Consider the following 12,865-nt stretch of genomic DNA (forward strand, 5'->3'; position numbering starts at 1 on the left):
TTAAATTATTAAAAATAAACAGAAGTTAGATATTTCAGTTATTAATTGATATTCCATCAATGAAATAACATATATCAATAAAATAATCAAAACAATCAATATCAATGAAACGAATATATTTATATTATTTCTTAGATAAATTAAGTTATTGAAAAAAAAAATTGTTAATTGTATAGAAAATAAATAATGATCATATATAATGAATAATAGCATTAAAAAAATTTATAAAAAATGCCTATTAATACTTTGACTTTTAAATTTATAATATATACTTACAGCTAATACTTTTAAAGATATATTTTAATTTTTCTATTTGATTATATTATTAAATTTATATTAAAAAAGAATATTTATGAGAGCATATGAAATAATAAGTTATAAATTTATCAAATCATTAATTTAATTTGTTACATAATAGAATAAAATAAAAAATATTTGTATAAAAGTTAATTTAAATGAAAAAATTTTTATATTTATTATATAATTAATATTATATTTCAAAACTCTAATTCTATAATATTTTTAAATATTATTATATTATATTATATTATATTTATTATAAACTAACTTCAATAATGTAAAAAAATAGAATAATCTATTTATAAAAAATAATTTAGAGAATTACGTATAATATTTATAGAAAAAATTTTTTTTTATTATAAAAATTTATTATAGAAAAAAACTACAAATTAGAAAAATAAATAAGGACTTATTATTTTAATATTTAATAATATATATTAATAAAATTAATAATTTCTATTAAAATATATTCAAAAAAATAAACAATATTCAATATTACAATATTCCTAATGATGACAAAAATAATAATCGCGAATATATATTTTCTTTTTTAAAAATTGTGTCTAAGTCACAATTAATATTAAAAATTATATATAAATAATTACATATGAAAAATAAAAGGATTTTTTAATATTCATATTATATATATTTTTTCATCATATATTCAAAATTATGACCTTTATTAAACATTTGCAAATAAAATTAAATTTCATCGACAATTTTACAATTTTCTAAAATTTCTAAAACATATTGTTTTTAAATAAAATTTAATTTAAACAAAATTAATAAGTACTTTTTAATTTTATAGACATTTATATATATAAATACATAATTTTATACATACATATATAAATTTATTTGTAATAATATATATAAAATATATATAAAATATAATAAATAAAAAATATTTACCTCAAATAAATTAATGATTAAAATTAATGTTATACATTTTTGCGAACACGTGCATTCACATGTATATCCATTTCTTCTTTTTAAAATTTCTAATAATCAAATATATATATAATATATTTGTATACTTCATTTAGCACATATTACATTATAAAATATATATTATATTATTATACTAAGTAACATTTTAATATAAAATCACATATGAATATTTAATATAACATAATACGAAACACACAGTTCCGCAATTCAACTATGAATAACATTTGAACTCCTATAAAATCAGTTACGTTACTATACTTACACAAACTTATACTGTTCGTTGATTGGTTACCATAGAACTTTATATGAGATATGCGCGTTATATTGCGCAGAAATCTTTTCATGATTCAGTTTGCACCATCGTTCAAAATTGCAGTATAATTTTTTTCCATTCCTAAACAAATTATTCAGTGATATTAATATTTGTTACTAGCAATACATATTATGAAGGCCTCAGGATGTATATATATTATATTATATTCTATTTTAGAATTCTTTTAGAAAAAAAGAACTATAAATAATAATCATTCTTTTTCTTGAAAATTTAATCTTCTTTTTAAAAATTTTAAACAATCTTTGAATTTAATTAATGGAATTTAAATTTTTGAATTTATTAAATGGAATTTATTATATTAATTTTTTCATAATATTAATTATGAAAGTATATAACGATATCACATCCAAAGATTAAATTATATCATATTTCTTTACAATTTTAAATAAATATTAATAAAAATTTGAATTCAACATAAGAATTTTATTTATTATATTCATTTATATAATATATAATTTTATATTCGTTTATATATTATATATATGATCGCGATACATATTTTATATGTATACATATGTGTATATATATATATGTATATATGTATATATATATGTGTGTATATATATATATACATTTTTTTTTATAATTCTTTAAATTATCGTTTCACATGCAAAAAATCATAACTCGCGACGAACAGTTTGCAAACAATAAGAGACAGCAGATAAATAGAAACAATTATTGATTATATATATTAGTAATTCGTGAAAAACTCATATATAGAAACTTATGACAAAGATTTACGAAGTGTTAATATATATATGTATATATATATATATTAATACATATATATATTTATATATGTATATTCGTAAGGTACAAGGTCGATTCTAAAGTCCAAAATAAATAAAAGTTGATATACAAAATTTTCAGTTGAAATTTACACTGATAAAATTATATGTTATAATTTTTATTATTTCTTGATGCAATTTATTCAAATTTTATCTATATAAAATATTTTTTATTTAATAATATAGAAGATCAATTGAAGACTAAAATCTCTTTTTTAATAATAATTTCTTAATTTATTATGCGATTTTTTTAAATTATTATTTCAAATTATTTAATAAATATAACCAAAAAATGAAATTTTAATATTTTTGAAAAAATATTTAAATATTTTAGTTTTCATTTTTAAACATAACCAAGATTAAATATTAATTCAAACAAATTGACAAAATGAAAAATAAATACGATTAAGAAAAACAATATATATATATATATATATATAATATTTTATTTTGTCAATTTATGCTCGAAATAATATTTAGTTTTGGTTATAATATTTAAAAGAGAAAAAATATTGAATAGATATCGAATAGATATTAAAATTTTCCTAAAATAACATATTAGATATTGAAGTTTTTGATACAAAAATACAAATTGGTTAAGTATCATGCTACGTATTAAAATTAATTTGACTAACTTTTCAAATAAATTATTAATCATAACGAATTTTGAAATGATAATAATCTCTGTTATATTTATTTATAATTATTATTTATTATTTTAAAACATAGAAATAGCATATTACTCTAACGTCCTTTGATTTAAGAATAAATATCGACAGCAAGACGAGCAACGAACAACATTGTACGAGCTAATAAAAACTACTTGTTTACATGTTAACATTGGTATATATTCGAGCACATTGGCCTAACATATAAAGAAAAAGATATCAGCATCTAAAAATATTAATTTAAAATTTAAAATTTTGATACATATCAATATCTACTATTGAGTTCAATATTTTTTAGTATTGAATCATTCTAATATTATTAATATTTAATATTAATAATAAAATAATAATATAATAAAAAATATTTTAGTATTCTAATGTATTTTCAACATTATTGAATAGCATAGAATAAGAAAGATTATAATAGTATTCTTTCTATAAAAAAAAAAGAATTGTCTAAATCAGAAATTGAACCTAAATCTTTCATGAGCTATTGTTTTTAATATTTTAAAAAAAAAATTTTCACTTATTTCAATCAGTACTGTAATCTTATCCTGCTGAACGCACAAACTGATATTAAATTTAACTTTTAAATCAAATTCATATTAAAATTTTATATGATATTTTATAAAAAATATAATGTCAGTTTTTATAAAATGTAAGAATGTTAACATTTTGATAATATCACTATCAGTTTTCTTCCTAAAATACAATTTTCTTAAAGTAAAAACATATATTGCTTAAAATGTTTTATTTCAGATGATTATTGTATGATTAATAAAATTTTGATAAATAAAATGAAAATTTTATTATAAGATTTAATAAAATAAAATAATTATAAATTTCATTGAAAGCTATGAAAAATATTTCAATCAATGTCATCACAATTCTTTAAGATAACATCATAAGTATAAAAATATAATTTTATAAATTATGTCAGAAATAAATATTTTATTAAAAATTACTTAATTTTTATATTTATCTTGCATCAAATACAATTAAATATTTGCTAAGGAAAATAATTTATTCATTATATTTATATCTATATTTAATAAATAATACATGTATATTATAAATAATATATTATAAATAATATATATGTATATTTATTATTAATAATGTTTAATAACTTTTAATATTTTTTTATTTAAAAAAATATGTCTTGCTTATATATATATATGCTTATATTTCATTATCAAAATAACATTCCACAAACAGAGTAAAAAGAATTGTATAAATCTAAAATATAATATATAAAAATTATTGTATGCTATTTTTATAATAAAAAAATATTCTAAGTGATTCTAAAATTTCTCGTTCTAATCTAGAAGAAAAAATAATCCATTAATCTCAGTTTCTGAAAAATACCAGATTTTTTAAAATATATAAACAAATATTTTATTTAAAAATAAAGTGATAAATTAAAATTAAACACACTAGAATGTTTGATTTCATTTTAAACAGTAAAAGAGAATTCTTTGAACATATAAATTATAAATATCAAATTCTTATAATAATTTGTATCTAGCTTTAAAAAATTATTTTTATAAAAAGTATTATGGAAATAATTTAATATATTTAATAATATTTTTATATTTTTATAAAATATTGTTTATTTTATAAAATTTTGTTGTGCAATATTGAACCCTTAGACATTTTTGAAGAAAAATTATTCAAAAAAAAAAATTAAAACAATTTTGATATTATAAAAATTATATATGCATTATAAAATTGATAAATCTAAAATAGCTTTGTTTCTTAAAATAAAAAATATATTTAAATAATTTTAAATTTTATAAAATGTTAATATTTAAGGCAATAATATACTGACATTTATTTAAATAAATAATATAAAAATTTATAATGTAATATATTCATTTATAAATTCATTAATACTAAAATTCAATTTATGTAAATTATATAATGAGAAAGTATAAAAAATATTATATAAATATTTATATAAGATTCATTTTTTTTTTAAATTTATATTGTTATTTATTTAATTGCAGCTTATAAAATGTAAGATTATTAATATTTATTTATATGTTATAATACATACCTCCACATATATATATATGTTTTACTTTTGATTCTGATTCTATTTTTATTAAATTTTTACCAAAAAATTTACACATGATAAAATTTGTATGAAAATTTGAATATTTCAAATAATTTAGAAGTACACGTAAGTATAGAATCTAGATAAAGAAATTTCATATTATTACAATTATAACAAAATTTATGTAAAAATTCATATCAAACTATTTAGAAGTATACATGTATATGTATAGAATGTAGACCATATGCAGACAACTAGTTATATTAATTGTACTTAAAAAATTAATTATAGAAAATGATAATATTACTATGTGTAAGGTATTAGTTACAAATATACTGATATTATCTTTTTTAATTAAAATAATCTAAGATCTCTGAATCTTAAAATAATCAAAATATACATTATTTACAATTTTATTCTATTCTTTTCAATTTTTAAATTTTCTGCTTACAAATATGACAATAATGTTTAAAAATGGAATGAAATAGTATTTATAATCGGATATATTTATGATTTTGAACAATTTATTCTTAATATTCTTTAAAATATTTTTTTCATGATAACATAGAATTTGAAAAATAAATAGGTAAATTAGTAAAATGTATTGAATTAAAAATAAAAAAAAAATGTATTGAATTTTCTATAATTTTCTATAATATATTTTGAATACAAAATAAAATATTTTTATTTTATTTGATTTGATTTAATTTTGAATTTATATCTGCACTTCTATTAATTTTTAAAAACATTATATGATGAATTTTTTAACAAAAACAAATTTTTATTTTATAATATTCTATAATAATATTTTATGTTTATTAAAAATCTAAGAAAATATGTATTTTTTAAAATTATAAAAATTATTAAGTTCATATCATAAAATTTATTTGATTAAAATTATGAAATGAATTGATTTATTGAATAAAACTTGTGTAAAAAAATTTGATATATAATATATCATATAAATTACTTTAAATATTTATTTTTTTATTTTAAATATTTGATCAGATTCAAAATGTTTTATTCATAAAACTGTAAAATAAAAATCCATAATTTTTTGATAAATAAAATAATTTTGTTTTAATAGATAATTACCTTATACATAAAAGAAAAATAAAATCATATTCATTTAATTAATATTTTCAAAAATAGAAACAAAATTGTTTTTGCATTTATTTTGTAATATATTATAATTGAGTTAATGCAAAATATTAAAAGCTTCTATGCAAAATCATTTGATATAAATGATTCCATTTAAATCTTTTATAATTTTTATAAGAAAACATATTTTAATCTGAAGTTTTATTGCTTGTATTTATAAGCAAATTTTGAAAAATGTATAGAACTTTTTCATAAATTTTATTTATAATATGAACTTGAATTTTTTTAAAAAATATTTTCATAATAAATTTTAATGGGATATATAAGAAAAAGTTCTTAAAAATAATAGTTTTAGCTTAAAATAAAAATTAAAATTTTTTTTATATTTACAATAGTAAATAAATTCTTCATCAATATAACAAATATGTAATAAATAATTTATTACATATTATATTATATTATATTATATTATATTATATTATATTATATTATAATATAATAATATTATATTATAATAATATTAAAAAATATATATCATATATTTTATTATATATAAACATATTAATAGTTATAATTATATTAATAAATTATAATAAATATAATAATGTTAATAATCTTAATAAATTATTTAGTATAAAGTATTAGTATAATGATTTTATAATTATAATATAATATATTGTAATAAAATTAATATCTATTGATTTTATTATAAATTTATTTTAATATATTTTAATAAATAATTTGTTTTTATGAAACTTTTATTTTTATTACTGATTCTAAAATATAAGAACACTTTTTAAAAAAGTTTTTATTAGAATGATAGATTTTTTTCACAAAAATTTTGTAAAAACCAATATTCTCCTAAATGAAATATACAAGAAAATTCGAAAATTAAAAAATAAAATTTTTTTAAAACTTAAAATAATTATTTATTTAGATCTTTACTTACAAAACAATCTCTTTTATTTCTTATTTGTGATTTCATACTAAAATGTAGTTTTAATTCTAACCACTATGAATGTTGTAGTCTTATTCTTCTGAATCGATAACGTTGAAAGTGACATTAAAATGATAATGATATTTTGAGACTTTTTATCCAAAAATAATATTATGAAATAAAAAAATTGTTATACATAGATTTTATTTATGCATTATATTATGTTTAGTGTTTATATAATAAATATTTATTTTTATATAAAATATTGTTAATCTTTGCTGAAAATTAAGTTTGAATTTGACTATAGATAATAGAAATATGATTACATTCCGCTTATATATCATCATATGTACATCAGTTTATAGTTATCAAAGTTATTAGATGTTGATAAAAATGGTAACACGAATAAAATTTTATTTCGATAATGTCGATAAATGATGATTTTTTGTGACTATAAGGTAACTAATAATCAATATAATTTGTCATTTCTTTTTTTTTTTATATATTATCTTTGAGAAATTAAAAATTATTTTTATGGAAAAAATTGTTTTTAAAATCTAATATTTCAATTCATTTGATTTCTTTCATTATGTATTTATTTAATATATATTTATATTTATAATATTAATATGAAACAAAACATAAACATCTTATATTGTATTAAATCTTGATTTTTTTTGTTATTTTATGCGACAAAATAAATAGAAATAAAAAATATTTAAGCTCAGCATATTAATATTTAAAATTAAATATTTCTCTCTATAGATTTTTATAAAAATGATATCAATGAATCAGATTCTATCGATTTATTGCAACGTTTTTCAAATGATATAAAAATAGAAAATATATTTATATAATGATATTAGATAATATATATGAATTAATATAATTTTTGTAAATTCATGGATTTAGATATATTATATTCAAAATAATTTTTCATATTTATTATATGAATAACATTCTTATTATACTTCTTATTATATAATAAAATATAAACTATATATACTATAATAAAACATAGAAAATGTATTATAATAAATATTACGTAATATTATAGGGCTTTTATGTAATTAATATATCATTTGTATAATGATTTTATAATTTTTAATATAAAAAAAAATTAAATATTTTATCTTATTTCACCGAAATAAGTATTAGTTAATAAAAAGAAAAAAGATAGTAAAAAAGATTTAAGATAGTAAATTTCAATTTCTGTATGCGCGCTCGAAAGAGAAACGAGAAATCAAGAGGTCTCCCCAGCAACAGAATTTAATAAGTCCAGCAACAGCCACTAGAGGTGATAGTATCGCTAACGCGGTTGAGATGTTCGAACCAATGGTAGCACTTGGCAACGAACGGCGGGATCAGTCAGGTTAGCCCATTGGTCGGGCAATCGCCAAGGGAGCTACGGTGGGACAACGGATAAACAGATTTCAAAGTTTCGAAGTGCTTGCAATGTGGTGCGTAGTAAGCCGCTGAAACGTCAACGAGGTGAAACGTATTCAAACTATTTTGTTTCGTTTCCTGTGACAAATCATAGGAAAGAAATTTAATATGTTCTTTATTCGGAAACAGTTCGTAATTGTGTTTAAGAAGAGGTAGTTCCACCGGTATTTGTTGAAACAGATTCTCTCCTTAAAAAGCACGGAGATGGATGAGGTAGAAAACGTAAATATTACCGAAACACCTCGCATCACGATAAATGCGAGCAGTCGCAATTCTCATGATAGTGTCGATAGTGGTTACTTGACTCTTCTTTCACCGCCACCATCACCGTCAGTGCCTTCATCTTCGTTTATAGCCTCCGAACCCATCGAGGAAGATGTGGAAATGAAACTAGTCATCGTGCCTCAGAGCACACCCCAGGTAACCACTTCACCTAGACGGAAGACACCACCACCACCTCCACGTATTGTTATCTCGCCGACCTGTAGAAAAGCTAGTCCCGCTATTAGTTCGGCAGACAATCAGAAATTAAGCAAGCTCTCTATCACGTATCTTGCTGCTATCAAACCAAAGAGGTTGGATTTCAGTCATCGCGTCATATCTGCTGCTTTGCATCATAGTAGAGCTACTCCAGATTACACAGGTAGAGAAACAGTGGATATATTGGCACTTCTCGGAGACAAAAGCAATCATTGGAGAATAGTTTCTAAAATATTGTCTTTCCTTGGACCTCAGGACCTTTGTTCCATTAGTATGGTGTCTAAAACATGGAGGAGAATCTGTTTCAGTGATTCTAGGGCCAATGTGAGAAGACTGACTCATATAATACTCAGACAGAATGCTAAAGAGAATTTAAAATTAATCAAAAAATCAAAAATAGAAGGAGACATTCAAAGCAGTCCTAGAAGTAGATACGCTAGAAAAGGGTACTTATTAGAAGTACAGAATCTTCTTCAAGTACAAGGAAATAAACGGCCACCTAGCAGTCCACCTGTTTCTCCAAGCAAAGTAAAATTCCACTCTTTTGTCAAGGTAAGTAAATTTTTTATTTTTTCAAATATATTTAGATAGATAGTAGTTATAACGAGATTAAGATATCAAGTATATATTATAGATATATTATAAAAAATACTGTATAAAAAAGTTTATGGAATATATTATGGAATATATTATACTTCAAAATAATATATGTTAGATATTATTACTCTAACATATAGTATATATTAAAATAAACTTTTATAATATATGATTTTTATTTTATACAAAATAAACAATAGATAAAATCAGATAAATATATTATATAATTTTAATATATAAATATATTAAAATTATTTAATGTTTTTTTCTATAGAGTTAAATACATTTTTATTATCTCTTATAAACGAATTTTTATTTTACAATTAAAAAATAAATCTAATTCTCTATAATATATATAATATTATAAAATTAAATTAAATAACTAGTTCATTAACCTATTTGTACGAACGTGAGAAAAGTATAGTTACTACATAATGTGTAATGCGCAAACGTTGCGTATTTAAACGATACACAAAGTTTCTGTCTGCGGATCGTATTCGATCCCTGTAAAGAGAGAATTATATGTTCTACACTAACAAGGGAGTTATATTCTTCTCTCTTATCATAAAACTTATCCTTAACGGTTTGAGTATTATAGCTAGACATTTGAGTATTATAGCTAAATTTTAATGATAATTTATTACATTTTTATTATTAAAAATTGAAAAAAAAATATCAGTTAAAATTTGCTACTGTATGCAGTTATTATTAATTTAGGGAAAATTTGATTATCACTTTAATTTTAGATTAAAATTTAAATTCATACAAATATTATGCGAATACTATTGTTCATTTTTAACGAGTTATAATTAAATTTTAAAAAATTTCATTCTTTGTCACATTATAGTTATTAGTAATAGAATAATACGATACAATAAAATTATATTTTAAATATATTTTTCAAATTTTATAAAAATATTTTATTCTGAAAAACTTTTCATCATTTAAATTGTTTAATTTCGTCTCTTTAATTCAAGAATTTCTATTATCTAAAATCAGCAAATAGATCGAAAATACTATTGATTTTAATATATAATGTAAATTTCTAATTTTTTATCTATATAAAAAATTTTCAATAATTCGTTTGTTTAATTAATTTATATATACACTTTAATAAAATTAAAATAATGTTAATTTTAATCTTTAATTAAAATATCCGCATATTTATCTGCGGAAATTATATTGTGGTCTGTGATATGTTATACGTGTTGTAGTTAATACGATTGTTTGCAAGTTAAAGGTATAGTAATTAGAAGTGAAAGTAAGCATATGTATATTCTAAACATATATACTTCGATCTTTTTTGAATAATAAACGATCTACATCACCTTTGCAACTTCGATTAACGAGAAAACTGTAATGTGACGAAGAGAGATATCCGATATGAAATATCGTCAGCCGTATCTAAACCTGTAATTAGGTTGCTTATATTTTTTTCTTCTTTCATCGTCATTATACCGATCTGAGGTTATGTTTTTACGAACAGAATTTTTTCAAAGAATAATTATGCGGATAGTAATCGACTAGAATCGACTCGTAGTCTAGAATTTTTTTTTTTTTAATAATCCTATGTGAAACTGTGTGGTATACATCTCAGCGGCGTAATTTGCACACGAACGAATTCGAATTAAACAACATAATTGTTTCGTTGGTGAGATCATCTGTTTGACATTGATTTATTGTAATTTCTTCTTTGAAACGCCGCTTGCTCGTCAACCGCGACGGTAGATATGTTCAACCCTGAAAAATTACCCTCTCGCAACGGATGACCTTCTTGGAACATATGTATAACAAATTTTGCATTTTTTAGGGTTAATTTGATAGCATTGAGATGCAAAGTACGTATACGCATATTTCTCAAAGTTAATTTAATCAAAGTTATTATATATGATTTATTATAATTTATATATAAAATATAAATTATGTTTTCTTTGTATAGAATATATTATTTCTAGATTTCTTCGTGTAAAAAGAATTTTATTAATATATCCATCCTAGAAATATTCAAATTTTAATAATATTTATCTAAATATACCAAATTTGTTGGTATAATAAATTTTATAATCTTTTCCTAAAATTTTTATAAATATAAATCTTTAAAAATACTTATAAATGTACTACTGGTTTCTTTTGTTCCTTATTTTTCAAACGAAGAGATTTCAATCTTAATATTCTACGGATTATATTTTATATTGGTTGCATTGTGAATACTTTACAAGTGTTCTATTGTTTCCTCACTCGTTTTTATTGCACATTTTACACGCTCAGTTATTATTGATAAAATGAAAGTGCATTTATCTTTTATTGTTTACCTTAATACATACCTGAAATATATACCTGAAAATTGTGTTATGGTCTTTTGTATGCAAACGATATATTTAGATCTATGTCTATACTACATTTTCCTTTCCATCTTCGATTCAATATTAAAATTTCAATACAAATGTATTACAATTATTGTCTCTTATATTTATTATTTATTAATTAATGAAGCAAAACGATCGAAAAAATAGAAAAGAAGTACATTAAACTTTCGTATAATATAGATCATACGTTCAATTTATTTGATATTTATTTGCTCTATTTTCTCTCTTTATACAATGTAATCTAATAATATTTTGTTCCATTATATATAAATAATAATTTTTACTTATGTGAAGTCATTTGTGAGCCTTGCTAAAAGAAATTTTTCTATTAAAATTATATTAACACAAATTATACTATTTACTAAAATAGAATGCTTGAAAAAAATTAACTTTTTTTTTTATCGACTCAGACTTCCAGATAAAAATATTCCAAATTTTAATAAAATTCCTTTCTATTTCTAATAATTTATATCTAAAATTCTTTCAACTTTAACGAATTATCAATTTAACAGCAGTTTTCTTACGAAAAATTAACAAGTTCTCAGAATAAATATAATAATATAAGAAGATAGCAAATATTACATTTTTTTTTTTTATTCATAACGAATGTGCCCATCAAATATCATTAAAAATTAAAATTAACGAATCAATAAAGAATATCTAAATAATATAATATTTTCGAATTGTCGAATTCAGGTTATGCAAACGGATCTCTCATTTATCATATTATTCCTCGTCAAAGTGCTAGGTTATTCCGTTCTAGGGGAGAGGAAGCGCATGCGGACTCGTTTCCCTTCATTCATAGGGGCGAGCGCGTTAATAATAATAACGTGTCTAT

The 12,865-nt window shown here is 19.5% G+C and overlaps 1 protein-coding gene and 1 long non-coding RNA gene across 3 annotated transcripts in view; one reads left to right on the forward strand and one right to left on the reverse strand.

Moving 5' to 3' along the window:
* LOC147658637 (uncharacterized) overlaps positions 1 to 1,483 on the reverse strand; it is a 37,246-nt gene extending 35,763 nt beyond the window's left edge. The window contains exon 1 of the long non-coding RNA XR_015293497.1: positions 1,213 to 1,483. This is a non-coding gene — a long non-coding RNA (uncharacterized LOC147658637). The remainder of the gene's footprint in view (positions 1 to 1,212) is intronic.
* Positions 1,484 to 8,510: 7,027 nt separating this feature from the next.
* LOC100871893 (F-box only protein 43) overlaps positions 8,511 to 12,865 on the forward strand; it is a 53,368-nt gene continuing 49,013 nt past the window's right edge. Inside the window, exon 1 of one of the 2 annotated variants that reach the window (XM_086912840.1) lies at positions 8,511 to 9,616. In XM_086912840.1, the coding sequence (XP_086768966.1) occupies positions 8,789 to 9,616 (828 nt within the window). In that variant the 5' untranslated portion in view covers positions 8,511 to 8,788. The remainder of the gene's footprint in view (positions 9,617 to 12,865) is intronic. The other variant, XM_012488519.3, reaches the window with a different exon arrangement.

Source organism: Apis florea, unplaced genomic scaffold (genome assembly GCF_048593485.1).
Source record: "Apis florea isolate Af1SG1 unplaced genomic scaffold, ASM4859348v1 contig_1794_pilon, whole genome shotgun sequence".
Lineage (NCBI taxonomy): Eukaryota > Metazoa > Arthropoda > Insecta > Hymenoptera > Apidae > Apis > Apis florea.